A 16,500-nucleotide genomic window follows, 5' to 3' on the forward strand; every position below is an offset into this window, starting at 1 on the left:
TGTTTTGGCCGTCATAATCCCTCAAATCAGCAGAAAAGATAAACTAATGTGGTCAAACCAGCAGAGTAGCTCACTTTAACACTTACCATTAAGAGAAAATGATATAGCCTACTCACATAAAAGCAAGTACTGCCTCCAAAACTCTACTGCCACCTAGTGTTAATTAAAAACAAACAAAAAAATGATGTGTTTTAAACATTGCATAATGCGAGCTTCTGGATGAAATTCAGACTCTATGCTGTTGTTTTGGCTTGCTCGAACACCATACAACACCATATATCACTTCATCCAAACACTCTTATTGTATTAAATTGAAAAATAGCCTACATAATTTTAAAACAGAAATCGAAGCGGACAGAAGAAAATGGGCTTTGAACAAACTTCCTTTGAGTATATCTTATCACAAAGCAGTGCATTAATATTTCAAAGTCAATAAGCTATTGCAGTTTATATTTTATTACTATTAAACTTACAATAATTTGATTACTATCAAAATTAAAATAATTTTAATTCAGGTTCATATCATGTCCTTTGCAACATGGTTAACCCATGACACTTTGGTGACGTTTTGCCTGTAGCTATCCATTTTTTGCTTACGTTTTAGAAATAATGTATGTTGCTGCAATAGATAGCGTACGCCGCATTCACTGACATTAAACTGTGGGCCTGTACTGTGACACCAGTAGCTTCAGCTGGACACGTCCTGATAAACTCCCATTTACTTCCGCCTTTAGTCCAAGAAGACTGAGGCGATTGGTGCACTTGCAACAAAATGTGAGCATGGTCACGGACACGGTGCGTCCAAAAGTCATGGATGGGTCGATCAAAGCTTGTTTTATCCTTCCAAGGCACACAAAACAACTGCGACAGTCTGCGTCAGTGGCAGTCCATGGACTTTTAGATAAGCTTGCCAATGTCACGCTGATTCCGGAGACTGGTAAGGTTGAAATCTGTGCCTACCTAACGGCGGTGTCGTTCATTTAATGCAAAATGTGCAATGTTTACAACCTAACTGCTTCAGCTGCTATTATCCTGTTATAGACTACATTTAGGCTATTGTAAACAGTTGTCAATATCAGCGTGCATATGCGAGAGGAAATTTAGATAAATAACGATGTGATGTTAGCGTTAATCTTAATAGGCTGCCACAGGCAACTTAAATATCTAGGCGTAGTGGCCTATATTATCAATTCAATTCAATGCAATTCAATTCAAAATCACTTTATTCATCCCCGGGGGGCAATTAAACTATAATTAAACTATAGTATTGTCATTACTATAATAATGATAATAGGCCTAATAACAATAATAAATGTAGTTGAATATAGATTAAGTTTCTTCCTGTTTGTTAGCCTGCTGGAAATAGCTGACTGTTGAAATTTAAGGAAAGGTTAGTCAGACTCGTGACAGCTCAGTTCCCCAAAATACTCTATCAGTAGTCTACACCTCAGCTGCTGTGCCTGTGAGTCTCCACACCATACTGTAGACCAGGGATGTCAAAGTCAAATACATTAGAGGGCCAAAAAAACAAATTTGCTACAAGCCGAGGGCCGGACTGGTTCAATGTTTATTAAAACATATTAAAATGACTGCACGTAACCTATTGAACCAAGACGTGTACTGTATTTTTTTTAATGATTAAATGATTAATGACTATGACTGAAGTGCGGGCAAAGTTTGCACAGAAATGTACGATTTTTCCCATCCTCACAGACCTTGTCATAAAACTTGTTTAAATGATCATATGATGCCTCCTTGCTGCTTTGTCGTCTATATCAGCCTTTCTCAAACTTCTTTGACCTGAGGCCCAGTCAAGGCATACTTTGGGGTCATAGGGCCCACCTACATGACCCCCCCCCCCCCCACCCCCCATCAAATTATCATAATGATATCACACTTATTATTATTTTTATACTATATTGCTATATATGCACTTCAAAACAGTCAATGTTTAAAGTGCTAAGATTGTTCACAAAAGTTTGTGAAAACATGCACATCAGAGTACTGCTTTACTAATGTAAAATATAATTAGGCCTACAATAGTTTAATTGTTTTTGCATTGTTGCTTGATGCTTGCATGAGAAATACTTCTCAAAACAACAGCAGTTATATGGGTGCCGTTGTTTTGGGATGTTTCCCTCATGCAAGCAGCATCATACACTGATAGAATATTTATATGCTATTTAATTACATTTCATTTGAATGCCTGAATGTAAGGATTCAGGAAACACAATACCAGCTTTTGTGAATGGTAAATGGCGGATCAGATCATGCGTAAATCACTGATCTGGAGATCTTTAACTAAGACTAATTAATAGCTTTTGGCTGACTTTGATACTTAATGCCAAACAGTGTTTTTTATAGTCTGTGCTCTGTTTTTTATGGAAGCATAAATCCACGTCGTTCTATTAAATGACGTTTCATAATTAAATAGTCTTCCAATAGGTTGAAGCTTAGCTTTGCTACCAAAGTAAAGTGCACACGCATGCATTGACGCTCATACCACGACTTAATTATATGCCTCTATGTTTGATGACACCAAATTAACAAGTATTTCCTACTAATTGCAGAAATGTTTGTTTTCTTTTTCTGTCCGCGGCTCCTTGACCAATTGCGCAGCAAATTATCTGAGGATGGCCCAGGAATAATTTCACTCTGCAGACCATTGTCCACATTGCGGACCGCTGCCCATAGTTTGACAAATGGTGACCTGCATGCTGCCATATTAAGGCCTTTTTACGGTGTGTTTTAGCCGGGTTTTCGCGTGGAAGGCTCTGTAGAAATATAGCACCCTATTCAACGAAGTTAAACTGAAAGAGCGTGCCATTCACAGACACCAGAATGAAGGAGTTCACAGTAACGTTCATCAGGCAGTAGTAATACAGTACGTTCAGTTCACGTTCGCTCAAAATATGAACGAGTTCATGAACTTTCGTTCAACGCGCTCAGGCACAACACTGGGGAGGGGGGTAGCTGAAAGTTGACATTTGCCCTGACTGAATACTGATGAATAGGCTAATGAAGTCGAGGACCACTTGCGGCGCCGCAGTGATTTCGTGGGCTACCGTTGCAATGTGGGGAATAGAGTATTGGTGCGTGCAAAACAGCAGCCGGCGGCTGTGGCCTGCGGGCCGGTTCTAATACTAATCAAATATCATTCCGGGGGCCTTGACTTTGACATGTCTGCAGACTTTGCATTCCTAATTGGTATGGAAGGATCTTCATGCCATCATGATTGGACCCATGACAGCTTTCCTCTGGTAATTTGCATTGTCTGATCCAGATTTAACTTCTAGGTTACATGTAATGAACCAGTTTAAATTATAGGCCTACTGTAGGCCTATGTCTTAAATCAGTACATAAAAGTAACAGTTGGATGTCATATTCTGCCCCCTATCATGACAGACACACCTGGGTAGATTCACTCTGACATATGGTGCAACTCTGTGAACATAAAGACTATACCAGTGCAATGTTTTAAATCCAAGTTCAGATGGCAACCTAGTTTAATTATTGTGCATAGTCTGCAGTAAATTGTGGCATTGCAGTCAGTCTAGCACGGGCCCTAAAAAAGCATAGGTAGAGGTATCATTATGGAGGATAGACCTATGCATTATTAGGCCAATGGTTGTATGCATTAGGCCTATGTCTGGCTAACTAACAATAGTTTAGTAAACATTGGCAGATCATATTTCAGTGATCCCGTCAGTGTTTGCCTTGAGTGACCTTTAAAGTTTGAAACTAGCTTTGACGTTTGCTCATGGGCTGTCACTTGTTTGTATGCAGCTCATTTCATTTGAGTCATGTAAACCAAAAAGGATGAGTGGGACATATTGCCCCTAAAGAAAGGTCTAGAATGTTTAGCCCAGAGTCTTAAATTTCTCCAATGAATAGGTAAATTAATGTACATATGAAGGGTTCAGATGCAAAAGCCTCTAAATGCCACCTATGTCAAAAATGAGATAAAGATGGTGAGGGGATGCTCTTCACACATAGTATACGCTAATCAAATAATTTAACTTCTAAACCCACTAAATACCACTATCTTCATGGTCTGAAATATCGATTTATAGGCAAAAACCTATAGGAGCCTGAATTTAAATGCTCATTTGAAAGAAAAGTGGTCAGACGGATTTAGAGGGTTTTGCATCTGAACTCTTCATATTTTCACATGGATTTTTAGATTAATTTCTAATAAAATTGTAAACCTTTAGATTAAACCACTTTGAATACGTGTAAATGGTAATAATTCTCTCTCGCTTAACAGAGTCCTACTGTATCTCTTAAGGAGTGTTCTTGGGTTGTCTTACTTGCTGTATTAAGATGGGCTCTAGACCAGGTGAAACGCCAGGTAAGTCAAAGTGTTGGTGGGGTAAGCTCTGCTCCTCACTGATTGAACCCCTCTTTGCACTCTTGACCACTCTGTTTTTTATGGCTTGTTATATAACTTATTGTCCATCCTTGACAGTCGTTTTTTTTCTGGTGAAAATTAATTCGGAGTGCCTATTTACACCCCTGGTACGAATAGCCTTGGCCACACAGCTAAGCTATTCACACCCTATGACATAACAACAAAAAGACGTTGCTCATGTGCACAAAAAACATGCTGCAATTTGAACAAGAAATCGGTTCTCAAATGGAAGTTTTGAATGCAACAGTTAGCTAGTTAACGCACCAGAGTGTAAATAGCATACATTACTATATACACCAGAGTACGAATAGCATCCACTTCTAACTATACATTGATGCAAACAGCTTATTTAGAGTGTCTATTACACAGCTGAGCTATTCACCCTGTGACGTAACAACAAAAACATGTTGCTCGTTTTTTTTCTTTTTTCATCACATTGTGTGATCAATATGCCAGAGTAAATGCATAGGAGTGCAAATAGCATACACTGATATTTGTACCAGACGGGGTATTAATAGAACACATTGCTGTGTGCACTGGGGTACAAATAGCATACATTGATATTTGTACCAGACAGAGTATTAATAGAACACATTGCTGTGTGCACTGGGGTAAAAATATAATTCACTTCTAATTGCACCAGGGTACGAATAGCATACACTGCTAATTGTACCAGAGGTGCAAATAGCCTTACCCATATTAATTTCACTCAGTGGCATTTTGACCATTCTTTCAGTTGCAAGAGAAGTCTCAAATATTGTGACAACTGATTTTTAGTTAAGATAAAGAGATATTAACTGCATGCAGTGCACTGTTTTGTGGTGTATCTCTATCTGAAATATTTAAATCATTGGGCATCATACATCATAGTTTGTTACCTTGTTGTCTTCTGGGCAGGGGCAGTTGGCTCGTTAAGGGATTCACTCACAACTATTCTTGTGCAGGTCACACTGGCATTGTACAATGGGTACTTCCCCACATATAAATGTGCGCCTCTCACTAAGGTGTTGAAACCGGTTGAGCCAGAATGTAGTATTTGGGCCTTGTTTTCTACCCTGGTTAAAACCAAACTCATTCACTTTGTGAACTGGAGACTCAGGATTGGGAAACATTTCCAACACTAGCACGGTGACCGAGGGAAAACGTTGCGTTAAATTTGGAATCATTGGTCCAGCCTTACCAATCACATTGATCAGAGATTCCTAACGTTACCAGACTTTCTAATGAGGAGATGTCACCAGCCAAGGGCCAGTAGCCTTAAGTACCAACAGATCCCAGTTACACACACCACAACACGAGATTACGTTTTTTTTTGTAAAAATACAGATTTATTTAACATATAATAACACATGGGTCGCCACTCTAGACAGGAGGGTAAAACTTATAGGGGCGGACATGTTCAGGGTTGGCCACTCAAAACCACACGTGTAGTCAATCCCATCTCGGAGCCATAAGGCACTTCAAAAGTCATAAGCACGAATCACCACCTATTATAATTTCACAATCCATGGACACAGCACACAGTAATGCACACAGTAATGATTTGTGACGTCACGCCCACACACTAAAAAGGCCCTTAACTGTTGCCCACTACAACTCCACCCACTGCCCAGTTACTGCAGCCCACCAGCACACAAGACACAACATTCACAAACACAAAAATGAATAAGAAGAAAATTATTGTCCGTTGGCCGGGATCCTCCAGGCCAAAAGGAAAATAAAAAAACAATAAATCTCTGTTCAAAGGGGATTGGTATCAGTCTAACCGGGGCCTCTGGGAAATGTAGTCCGCTACCGGATCGGCAGTGAGCCTAGTTCTTGAAGGTGACGTCACGGCGGCACGATGTTTACGTCAGCACGCCAGTGGAGTCCTCAACCACGGAAGCGGAAGCAGTACTGAGTCCCGGCTGAAACTTTTGATACACTCCAAGTTAGCGTTGTCACTCGACTGCGGCTCTCCTCCGGATCAGGCTCCATCTCGTCGTCCGGCAGCACCCGCCTGGAATTCTAACACCATCGTGAGCTACATGGACATGTGAATTAACAAAAGAATACAAATAGCTCTTCCCTTTACTGTGGCGATCGTCCAGCGTAGATAGCCCACAGCAGCTCAGTGTCCTCGTCGGCAGTCACAGTCAGCAGGCAGTGGTCGGCACAGGCAGCGGTCAGCAGGCAGCGGTCAGCCAACAGCGGTCAGCAGGCAACAGGCAGCAGGACTTCGCCTTCTCCCCTACTCCACCCCCACAGTCCTGCCGCTCACTGCCTCTTATCCGAGCTACAATCACCACACCAGCCAACCAGCACGGTAGCCAGATGATTGCCCATCAAGGCTGACGGGTGTGGGAAATCGTCTAGAGCACCACGCAGGCTTCGGGGCAGGGAAAAGAATCAGTACACAAGCATCCTACCACACAAACAACACTGTCATTGCTCGTCTAAGAGTCCAAAATGTCCATAACTGCAACAGTCCATATAACAATAATGTCCATAACTGCAACAGTCCCTATAACACTAATGTCCAAAACTGCAACAGTTCATATAACATTGGTCTCCATATCATAATCAGTCCCCACACAACACATACACATCCTCCCCGCCCACGACAGAGACACAGAACTCAAAACATCCTCCATAGAAATGCATGGGGTTAGTGTAACGCCAATATGGCAGTTGTCTACACCAGGGGTTCTCAATGTTTTTGGTTCCAAGGACCCCTTTTGGGGGAAATTTTCCGAGGACCCCCTCATAACCGTAACAATTAAGCATGCCATTTGTATTCTCTGCAGTTGTGGCCAGGTCCTCTATCCCATGTTTTTTGGCAGATGTGCAACTTCGTCTTTTGTCAGTTTTGGTTTTTCCGTCCCTTGACAACATGGACTGACTCAAACATTTCTACACATTCATCAGGTAGCTGGCTAACAAATAAGCCAAGATAAGCAGTAGTAGGAATGGTTCTTCATGACCTAAGTGAAGTTTTGGGTAGGAGCAAATAGACACAATTTGCTTGTTTTATGGGTGAAAAGGGGCATCATCTGTAGACATCATCTGTTTTAAAATGATAAAACTCAACTTTATAATTTCAAGTAAATTGAATGGCTATGAGAACCACTGGTCTACACATATCTCACCCCTTCTGCGGCAAAAAAAGTTGACATGTGAATACATCGTGCCAATCTCCTTGCGCCTCTGGAGCAAGGTTGGTGTCGTGAAGCCTGCCGAAATAGATGCCCGATAAGTGCCCAAGAAGCATTACAATATGGCCACCGAGTAGAGGGACTTACCTAAAAGGATTTTGACGTTACTTCCTACTTCGGTTAAACTTTACAAACTGACAATAAATAGTATCAGCAGTCAAGAAACAACAGGCATACCTTTGCTGTAAATAAATGGGCAGGGCAGCTGTGGCCTACTGGTTAGGGCTACGGGCTTGGAACCGAAGGGTTGCCGGTTCGATCCCCAAACAGTAGGAATGTGGGCGGGGTAGTGTGAGCTTCACCTCACTGTGTGTTTACTGTGTACTGTGTGTGTTTTACTAATTCACGGAATGGGATAAATGCAGAGACCAAATTTCCCTCATGGAATCAAAAGAGTATATATACTTATATACTTACTTAAATGTACAATGTTGCAGTTTTTATGTTCTATTGTTGATTTTTCTAACTATAATTGGAAAATGTAATCACTCTGAAATGTCTCTGAGTTTGACCACAATGGGATTTGGAAACCATGTGATCTGGAAATTGCAGCATGTTTAGAAGGTTGGTTGAAAGGTTGAGACAGTTTTATGGCAAATAAATTCAAAATGGTATCAAAAATTGGTCATTGTCAACGAAAAAACTACAAATAAAAGTCTAGGTTTTAAAAACACAGTTTCTTTTAAAAACAAGTTGGTAAGTAATTTTATGTGAGGCTAATCTGCATGAACATAAAACATCTACTATACCTGCAGTCTTCAGAGAGTAGAAAAGTATACATTTGGATATTGCCAGTTTTTGTGTGTGTGTGTGTGTGTGTGTGCGTGTGCGTGTGCTCTCAAGAATCTGAATAAGCCACTGGATACATCTATTTCCCTCAGTCTGAATAAGCTACTGGATACGTAAATTCCCCTAAATGAAGTATATTGCCTGCCTGTTAAAAAACAGTTAAATACTCCTGTCTGTTAATACTGCCTGTTAAATACTCTTGTCTGCATGTCTATGTGATTACCTTATCACTCAGGGTGTGCATTATGTTTACCTTTTAGCCCTGGAGTCTGGTTTTACAGCAGGTCTTCTGGGTGGGACATCATCGCCCATTGCAATGGGTCGTCGCATTTTCAACTATGATGAGGCACTTGATGCACCTATGCACTCACCACCCTCAGACTTTACTGACGGAATCTTCTGGAAAAACCCCATCATTCCAGAGAGGAAGTTCAAACATTTGGAAGAGGTGACTGTTTTTCAGGAGAATGGTTTCTATGTTGTATAATAGCATTGTTTTATTTGAAAAACAGACCTGTGTAACTGCATTTATTTTGTTCTGAATTAACTAGCAGGCTTTGGTCAACCATATTTCATCATATTGAAACTACTCAGTCAGAAGTCTGTAATTTTTTTTACAACTGTATTTCGTCACCAGGATAATGAATCAAGGAAGTCTTCAGCACAAACAGGCATTTTTGGTGCTCCTGCTGTGAGGCCATCCATCCCAGTGACAAAGGCCAAAGCTACAACTGTTATGAGCTCCCTCATGATAAGTGAGTCTAAAGCAAATTATATATTTACATTTCTAGTTTGTTACATATTCATAGTGTGTTTCAAACACATTCAATTAAATTAGCGCCATGGCCGTTGTTAAGAAAGCTGCAAGCTATGTAATTATTGATGTTGGCCTTTTCCTGATCATAATTTAAACTATGTTATGTAAGTCTTATAAGCAAACATAAACATGAGTATATTGTACCATTGCGGACTAGTTGACTGGCTGCACACAGTACAATAAAAAAGTTAGACATTGTTTGTAACCCTACAGTTATGTTTGTTGGTGGTTCTTAGCAGAAGCTTTTATCCAAAGCATTTTATAATGACACCAATAAAGATTATATTAACATTGAAATGAACAGTTTATAGTAAAGTCATATGGCCTAAACAAAAAAGAACAATTATTATTAGACTAAATATAATGAACAAGAATAATAACAATACTTATAAACATAATCCCTGACTAATGAGTCAGAGGTAAGAAGAAGTCTAGAACATAGAGCATTAAGTGAATCATTTCACAGAGGAATCACAGATGACAAGAGTCTTGACTGTGACCTTTTATTCTTACTTTCCTTGTGTCTGTTATCATGTACCATCTGTAGCAGCCAATAACGTAATAACTGCCAATAACGTAATCATTTTAATGTAATAAAGCCCATAAACCATTTTTTACCAACAATGCAATACCGTATTACCTTATTGGCTGGTTATTACATTATTGATTTGGTACAAAAAATACTTGTTGTTTAATTTAATGTATTATACATGTATGTATTATAATCTAATATCACTCTATATGGTGTCACACTGACATAGATATTTTCTCTCCCCCTGGGAATTAGGGCTGTACTTATTTATTTTAAGGTTTATTTCTAAGTTTTATGACACAGGGAATATTATGTAGGTTTAGATTAGTGATCTCCAACCTTTTATGCTCCAAGAGCTACTTTGACAAAATGAACATAGCCAAGAGCTACCAATTAAATATTTAGGCCCCTATATCGTGCACCCGGCGCAAGGTGGCACAATGTGCGACGCAAAGCTTATTCTTAGCTTACACTCAAGTGTTGATTTTTCACCATGCGCTCCTCTTTTATTAAACCTTGCGCCCAGGGGTGTGGCAATTGCCAACAATTAACTAATGTGGTCTGGCGCATGATCCAAAAATTGCTATCTTACACCATCTAAAAATCATTACGCCACTGATTGGATTTTTATGAAGGTTTACGAAGCACTGCTCTCAGATGTATGAACCTTTTCCTTGAACCTTTTAGGGAGCTACTAGTAGCTTGTGAACTATCTGTTGGAGACTCCTGATTCAAATGGACCAATTGTCCTTATATTCAGACAGGCCATTCAGGAGGCAGTGATGCAGAATTGACCCCCAACCTGGCCCCCTGTCAGATGCTGAATCTAGCTCTGTCTCAGCCTGAACCTAGCCCTCTGTTCTGTCTCAGTCTGCACCTGGACTTCTAGCTAACCCTGAAGAACAGACTATGACTAACCCCTTAGCTGACATGCAGGCACGGATCAATGCATAGGCTAGATATTGCTGCAGCCTAAGGGGCCCCACGTGTGCCAGCCTGCCAGGGGGCCCGATTGGCCATAAAACCATAATAATTCGTTCAAATTTACATAAGAGAATAACACTTAAACTTCACTGGCCCAAAATAAATAGGTAAGATGCTGATCCTGCAGAAAAGGCTGCTGTTCATGCATCACATTCAGCTCGGAAGTGCACCGTGACTTATGACTTTGCCTGTAACAATGCTATAGTGGAGATCGTTGTTTTTCAAAACTGGGACTCGTTAAAAAAATGAACATCCACAATGGGCCAATGCAGATTGAAACACCTGTCTCTGATGTCCATTGATATGCTGCACAAATTGGATTTTACCAAACAATGAAGAAAAACGTCTAAAGGTACAAATATGTAGGTTCATAACTGCTGTGGCATTATTGCATATGCTGTCGATTATTATAAACTGTCTCCTGGTGTAGCATATTGTATTGCTTTTGTTTCATGTTGGTTGGAAGTTGTCTGCAAGGATATCTTGTATTTTGTGGTTCAATTGCTGCATTTTAAGGATGCTACCTGATGTGAGTAGGCCAGTTGTTGTTGTAGGGACGTTGTCTTCTTATGTGTGAGTATTTGGTGGTTGCTGCTCTGTAAGGATGATGCTTGGTGTGAGTAGGCCTATTTGTGTTAGCTATTGCTGGATGGACGTTGCAATGATGTTGTGTGAATATTTGGTGGTTCAATGTTATGTTGCCTAATGTGATGTTGCCATTTTGTGTTCAATGTTGCTCTATAAGGGTGTTGTAATTGTAGTGTATCTCAATAAAACTGTAGAAAAAAAGCAGAGGCGCACTCAAGGGCTTGATTCTAATACAAATTTGTATTGAGAGCCGAGGTTTTTTCAACAAGTCTACAGACAAAAAACTGTGAAACAAACGTTTCGGGCTTAGCCCTTTATCAATGTCTCCATTATGAAATGCGTCACAGGGCGTTCAGGTTTTTTATAGCCGTGACGTGTTAATTACCGTAATACTTAATGTCAACACAAAAGACAAATCGTATAAACTACACCCAAAACCAAAAAACAACCATATGTGCAATTAACATTAAAAACATATACAGACAATATGTATACACATCTGGATTCAAGATAGCAGTGTACACCATAATCCAAGATCCACATAAGTGCTTATCGCAGAAGAACTGGTTCTGTCATGTTTTTTGTGATGCGATAAGCACTTATGTGGATCTTGGATTATGGTGTATAATGAACGCCCTGTGACGCATTTCATAATGGAGACATTGATAAAGGGCTAAGCCCGAAACGTTTGTTTCCCAGTTTTTTGTCTGTAGACTTGTTCAAAAAACCTCGGCTCTCAATACAAATTTGTATTAGAATCAAGCCCTTGAGTGCGCCTCTGCTTTTTTCTACTGTACTCAACCTTTGGAGTTCACGCACCAGGCAAAACATCACAAACTTAAGGTGCAGACGCCGATTTGCCATTGCTACTCAATAAAACTGGAAAAACAAATTTGGGGAGGGGGGCCCCACATAAAATGTAGCCTAGAGGCCCATGACCACCTTAATCCGCCTCTGCTGACATGGTAGGGGATGCTGGCAATTAGCCTGGAGCTTAGTACCTACCATCAGAAATCCATCAAGAATTACTGATTTATCTCTCTATCTATAGTCATATCTATATGTCATATATATCTATATGTCAGTCACATATCGGGTCTCACTCTTATGTCCTTGAACTATCTACTACTTGAACTATTTCATCCCAACCTGTAAATAAGAGGGGCACTTGCAGAGAGTTTGGAACTGGACAAAGAGAATGACTGCTCCATTAGTTTTATGAAGCTCTACAAGGCTGCTGGACACAACAGTGTCTCAGCATACATATAAGAGTTATTTAGTAAGGACAACTGATGGATGAACGCCTGGCTTATGCTTAGTCATGTAGCCTTTGGACAAATTTAAGGACATCTACTGGAAGAATGAGAGAGTGTGTGTAGGTGTGTTCATGGTCAGGTCTTAAAGCAGGTATTTGAAAGAGACAATAGATTAGTGTGACACCAATAAATAGAGTGATTTTATATTATTACATTATCGGCAAACAGTTATTACATTATTAAAATATTTCCCCCCCAAGCCAATAACTTAATAACCAGCCAAACAATTCTTACGTTATTAGTTCAACAACACATTACATTTATATAGCGCTTTTCTCGATACTCAAAGCGCGTCACATGGATGGAGGGACCTCACTAGTAACCACCACCAATGTGTAGCACCCACCTGGGTGATGCACGGCAGCCATTATGGGCCAGAACGCTCACCACACACACCAGCTTGAGGTGGAGAGTGAGGGAGTGAATGAGCCAATTACAGTGGATTATTACATTATAGCCAATTTATGACATTAAAAATGAACAAGATGATTATGTTATTGGCTACAGTTATTACATTATTAAAGTTCTGTTTTTTCTTACCAGGCCAATAACGTAATAACCAGCCAATAATGTAATAACTTAATACATTGGCAAGTTATTACGTTATTGGTTCAGAAATGTTATAAGGGTTTTATTACATTAAAAATAGCCAAAATTATTATGTTATTGGCTGCTACAGCATCTTAGACCGGATATAGACCCTTTCAACTGCATAAACAAACATGTGTGGCACAGAAAACAACATTGAACTAATGGTAACTTGGGGACACAATATCAACAAAATAAGTTTTAAAGTCGATATTATGTGGAGCATTATGCTAAAGTCCGATTCATTTTCATTTCAAAGTATCGTTTGTTTTGAAAATTTTCTATGTACAATATAGTCTATACAGTATACAAAATAGTCTATACAGTAGGTCACATGACTTCTAACTTGGATTCTCCTCATTATTACCACATAATTAAGACATAATTATGAATAATAATAATATATTATATAATAATAATTAATTTATTGGCATGGGTTCTTACAGCATTTTTTATATTAGTAACCCTGGGCCCAGTTCCCCGAAAGCATCTTAAGCCTAAGAGCGTCGTAAAGTCCCTCTTACGAACGTCTTAAGATTTGCCGACTGTTTCCCGAAACCATCGTAGCTTAAGAGCGTCGTGAAAACACTCGTACTAGTCACTCGATCTACTAGTGCTCCAGAGTTCTCGTTACCGGCTAAGAGCGTCTTAACAGTACTTCTCACTGAGGTCACCAACAGGACATACAGAGGAATTACAACTTAGAATACATAATCCAACTTACGTTCCCATTCTTTATTAGGTTTACCTGTGATTAATTCGATTTTAGCGTGCAAAATAGCATAGCCTAAATTTAATGGTCATAATAATGTGATGAAAAGCGGACAAAAATGCAATCAAGTTATGAAACGAGACGTTGCCAGAATAGTTTGCCATTATCTTTGCTAAGTGAGGGCTATATTTTATTAGGCCTATAAGGGTACAAGCAGAGAAAGGAACATGTGGTTTAGTCTGTAGGCCTACTACATCAAAATCTAAGCCTACACATTTCCTCACTTTCTTACTCGACTTCTTTCTTATCTTCAAACGTGTTCTTAAGTGACACAGCGAAAAAGTATTGCATGGTGCAACAATCTAATCTTAAATAATTACAATTATTTATGTCTGTGTGTGGTATATAACCTACTTAGGATGCTTACATGCAGATGTCAAAGTGTTTCTATTTTCGTATTGATGTGAATTAATGTGTAGATCCGAAGTTTAAACGGTAGGCCTATAGCTGTGACGTGCAGTCACCTGACATCACCATCAAATCAGAGGATATTTCAGAACTATTAACGTGGACAGCTCCCCTTAAGAGCATCTTAAGAGCAGTGCACGCGCGTTCACGCTACGAGCATGTTCGGGAAACAGTCGGAAAAACCAAACGAACGATCGTAAGATGAATCGTAGAAAACCCTCTTAAGAGCATGTCTCCGTCGTTATCGGGAAACTAGGCCCTGTTCTATTTAACCACAATGTCAAACAAGAACAGAGGAACTAAAGTTAATACTGCTTTAAATCTGACTCCCTTTCACGAAAGTAGGGATGTAACGGTATGAACATTTAACCTCACGGTTATAGTGACCAAAATTATCACGGTTTTTGGTATTATCTCGGTATTTTTAAAAATATGTTCAGAAAGCACTGATAGGCCTACACAAGCTGAAATAGTTTCAAAAGTGTCCCGTTCACTTTTTCCTTGGTCATGTTTAATTGGCTATATACTTATAGCTTAACTTACCCTACCATGACTTGGAGTTTGCTATTTTTGTTATTTGGATCCAATGAGTGAGACCAAAGTAAATGTTCGAAATAAAACTTTAGGCTACTGTATTCTCCTGATAACATGAGAGGAATGGATTTAATGTGGACGCGAACATAGAAAGACGCAGAGTGGCTACATGATACAGTGCACGTTTTGTGGTGAAAATGTTCCGCCTTTTAAAATCAGGTCAATTAAAACCATCAATTAGAATTAGTAGGGTACCAGTTTTGTTTCATTGTACCAGGCCTACTGTATGTCAAAAGCAGGCTCAGATGAAGCTTGGAGGGATTAAACACATGGTTTCCACACCGTGGTAATCAACCACAATCAATCATGACCAGATTTACCCCATCCAGCAGGTCTCAGGTCAACTCTTTGCCTCTGATGAAAATGTAGGCAAATTGGCAAAGTTTTGTAAAAGCACTCAGTATTACAATGTAACAACTATATGTAGGTACTTACAAATACATAATGCAAGTACAATGATAGTACCTGATAGTATATGTTGTTACACAGGTTGTACCACTGTACCTAATTAGGTAGGTACACTGTAACAGCGACACATTAAAATAAAGTGTTACCAATCATTCTTCTGCCAAGAAATATTCCATCTATCAGAATGGTTGCCAAGCAACGTTGAGACGCAGCCACTTTAAAGGTGCGATTTGTAGGATTGTTACCAAACGTTCTGTAGACCAAAATCAAAACACTGGTGAACGTTCTCAAGACTACCAGACGCGAGCCTCTTCTGGGTTGCCAGATGTAATGAAGACTTAGCTAACGTTAGTTGACCAGCTGCTTTAACGTTTCTCCAACTATGACCCAGCTACACATTACGGAAACAGTGAAAATAAAAAATACCTCTTTAACCAACGTAACATATTTAGCTGAAGTTAGCGATGCAGATGAAGTTTAGCCTAGGCTACCTGTTGTGGAGAAATATGGGCAGCTCTACGTCAAACTTGATATTCTTCGTTTGATGAAGACGTCACCATCTCAGGAAGCTCCTCCGATGTCCACTTTGTTTCTATTTCGGTGAAGACAAACTATGAAACATTGCCGTTGCTATGCAACCTTGACTGGGGGAGTCGCGGCATCTGAAGTGTGCGTTAGCTTAGTGCTTCTTACTGATATATTTCTACTTTAACGGCACCGACAATCAAAAAACCCAGTGGAAACTAGATGGCAGAAGTGTGTAGGCCAATCGCCCACCATTTTTTTCTACTTCGCTACCTACAGATTGTTTTACCGGTATGATATTTCGAAACGCCATGTTATTTCCCATAGACAATCGACGCCCTGAAGTTGGATGGATACGGAAGTTACGGTGGCGGGACTTATTCTGGAGAGGTCTATTGACAGCTGCATTAAATAGACCCACCTATACATTTTCTATATCAACAAAATGGCCGCTGCGAACGTTATTATCTGATGCCTAATTCTAGAATTAATCGTTCAAAACATAAACGAAAATTCCAAGAGATTCCGCCCCGTAACTCATTTTTTTTCATGGGTTTTACGGCTAGTAATGTTG

General features: G+C 39.7%; 1 protein-coding gene across 1 annotated transcript in view; it reads left to right on the plus strand.

Annotated features, from left to right (window-relative positions):
- Positions 1 to 745: 745 nt before the first annotated feature.
- Positions 746 to 16,500, plus strand: part of LOC121694351 (putative monooxygenase p33MONOX) — a 37,587-nt gene continuing 21,832 nt past the window's right edge. Inside the window, exons 1-4 of the mRNA XM_042074490.1 lie at positions 746 to 937; positions 4,268 to 4,351; positions 8,655 to 8,842; positions 9,032 to 9,149. Of these exons, the coding sequence (XP_041930424.1) occupies positions 4,324 to 4,351; positions 8,655 to 8,842; positions 9,032 to 9,149 (334 nt within the window). The 5' untranslated portion in view covers positions 746 to 937; positions 4,268 to 4,323. The remainder of the gene's footprint in view (positions 938 to 4,267; positions 4,352 to 8,654; positions 8,843 to 9,031; positions 9,150 to 16,500) is intronic.

This window comes from Alosa sapidissima, chromosome 20 (genome assembly GCF_018492685.1).
Source record: "Alosa sapidissima isolate fAloSap1 chromosome 20, fAloSap1.pri, whole genome shotgun sequence".
Lineage (NCBI taxonomy): Eukaryota > Metazoa > Chordata > Actinopteri > Clupeiformes > Clupeidae > Alosa > Alosa sapidissima.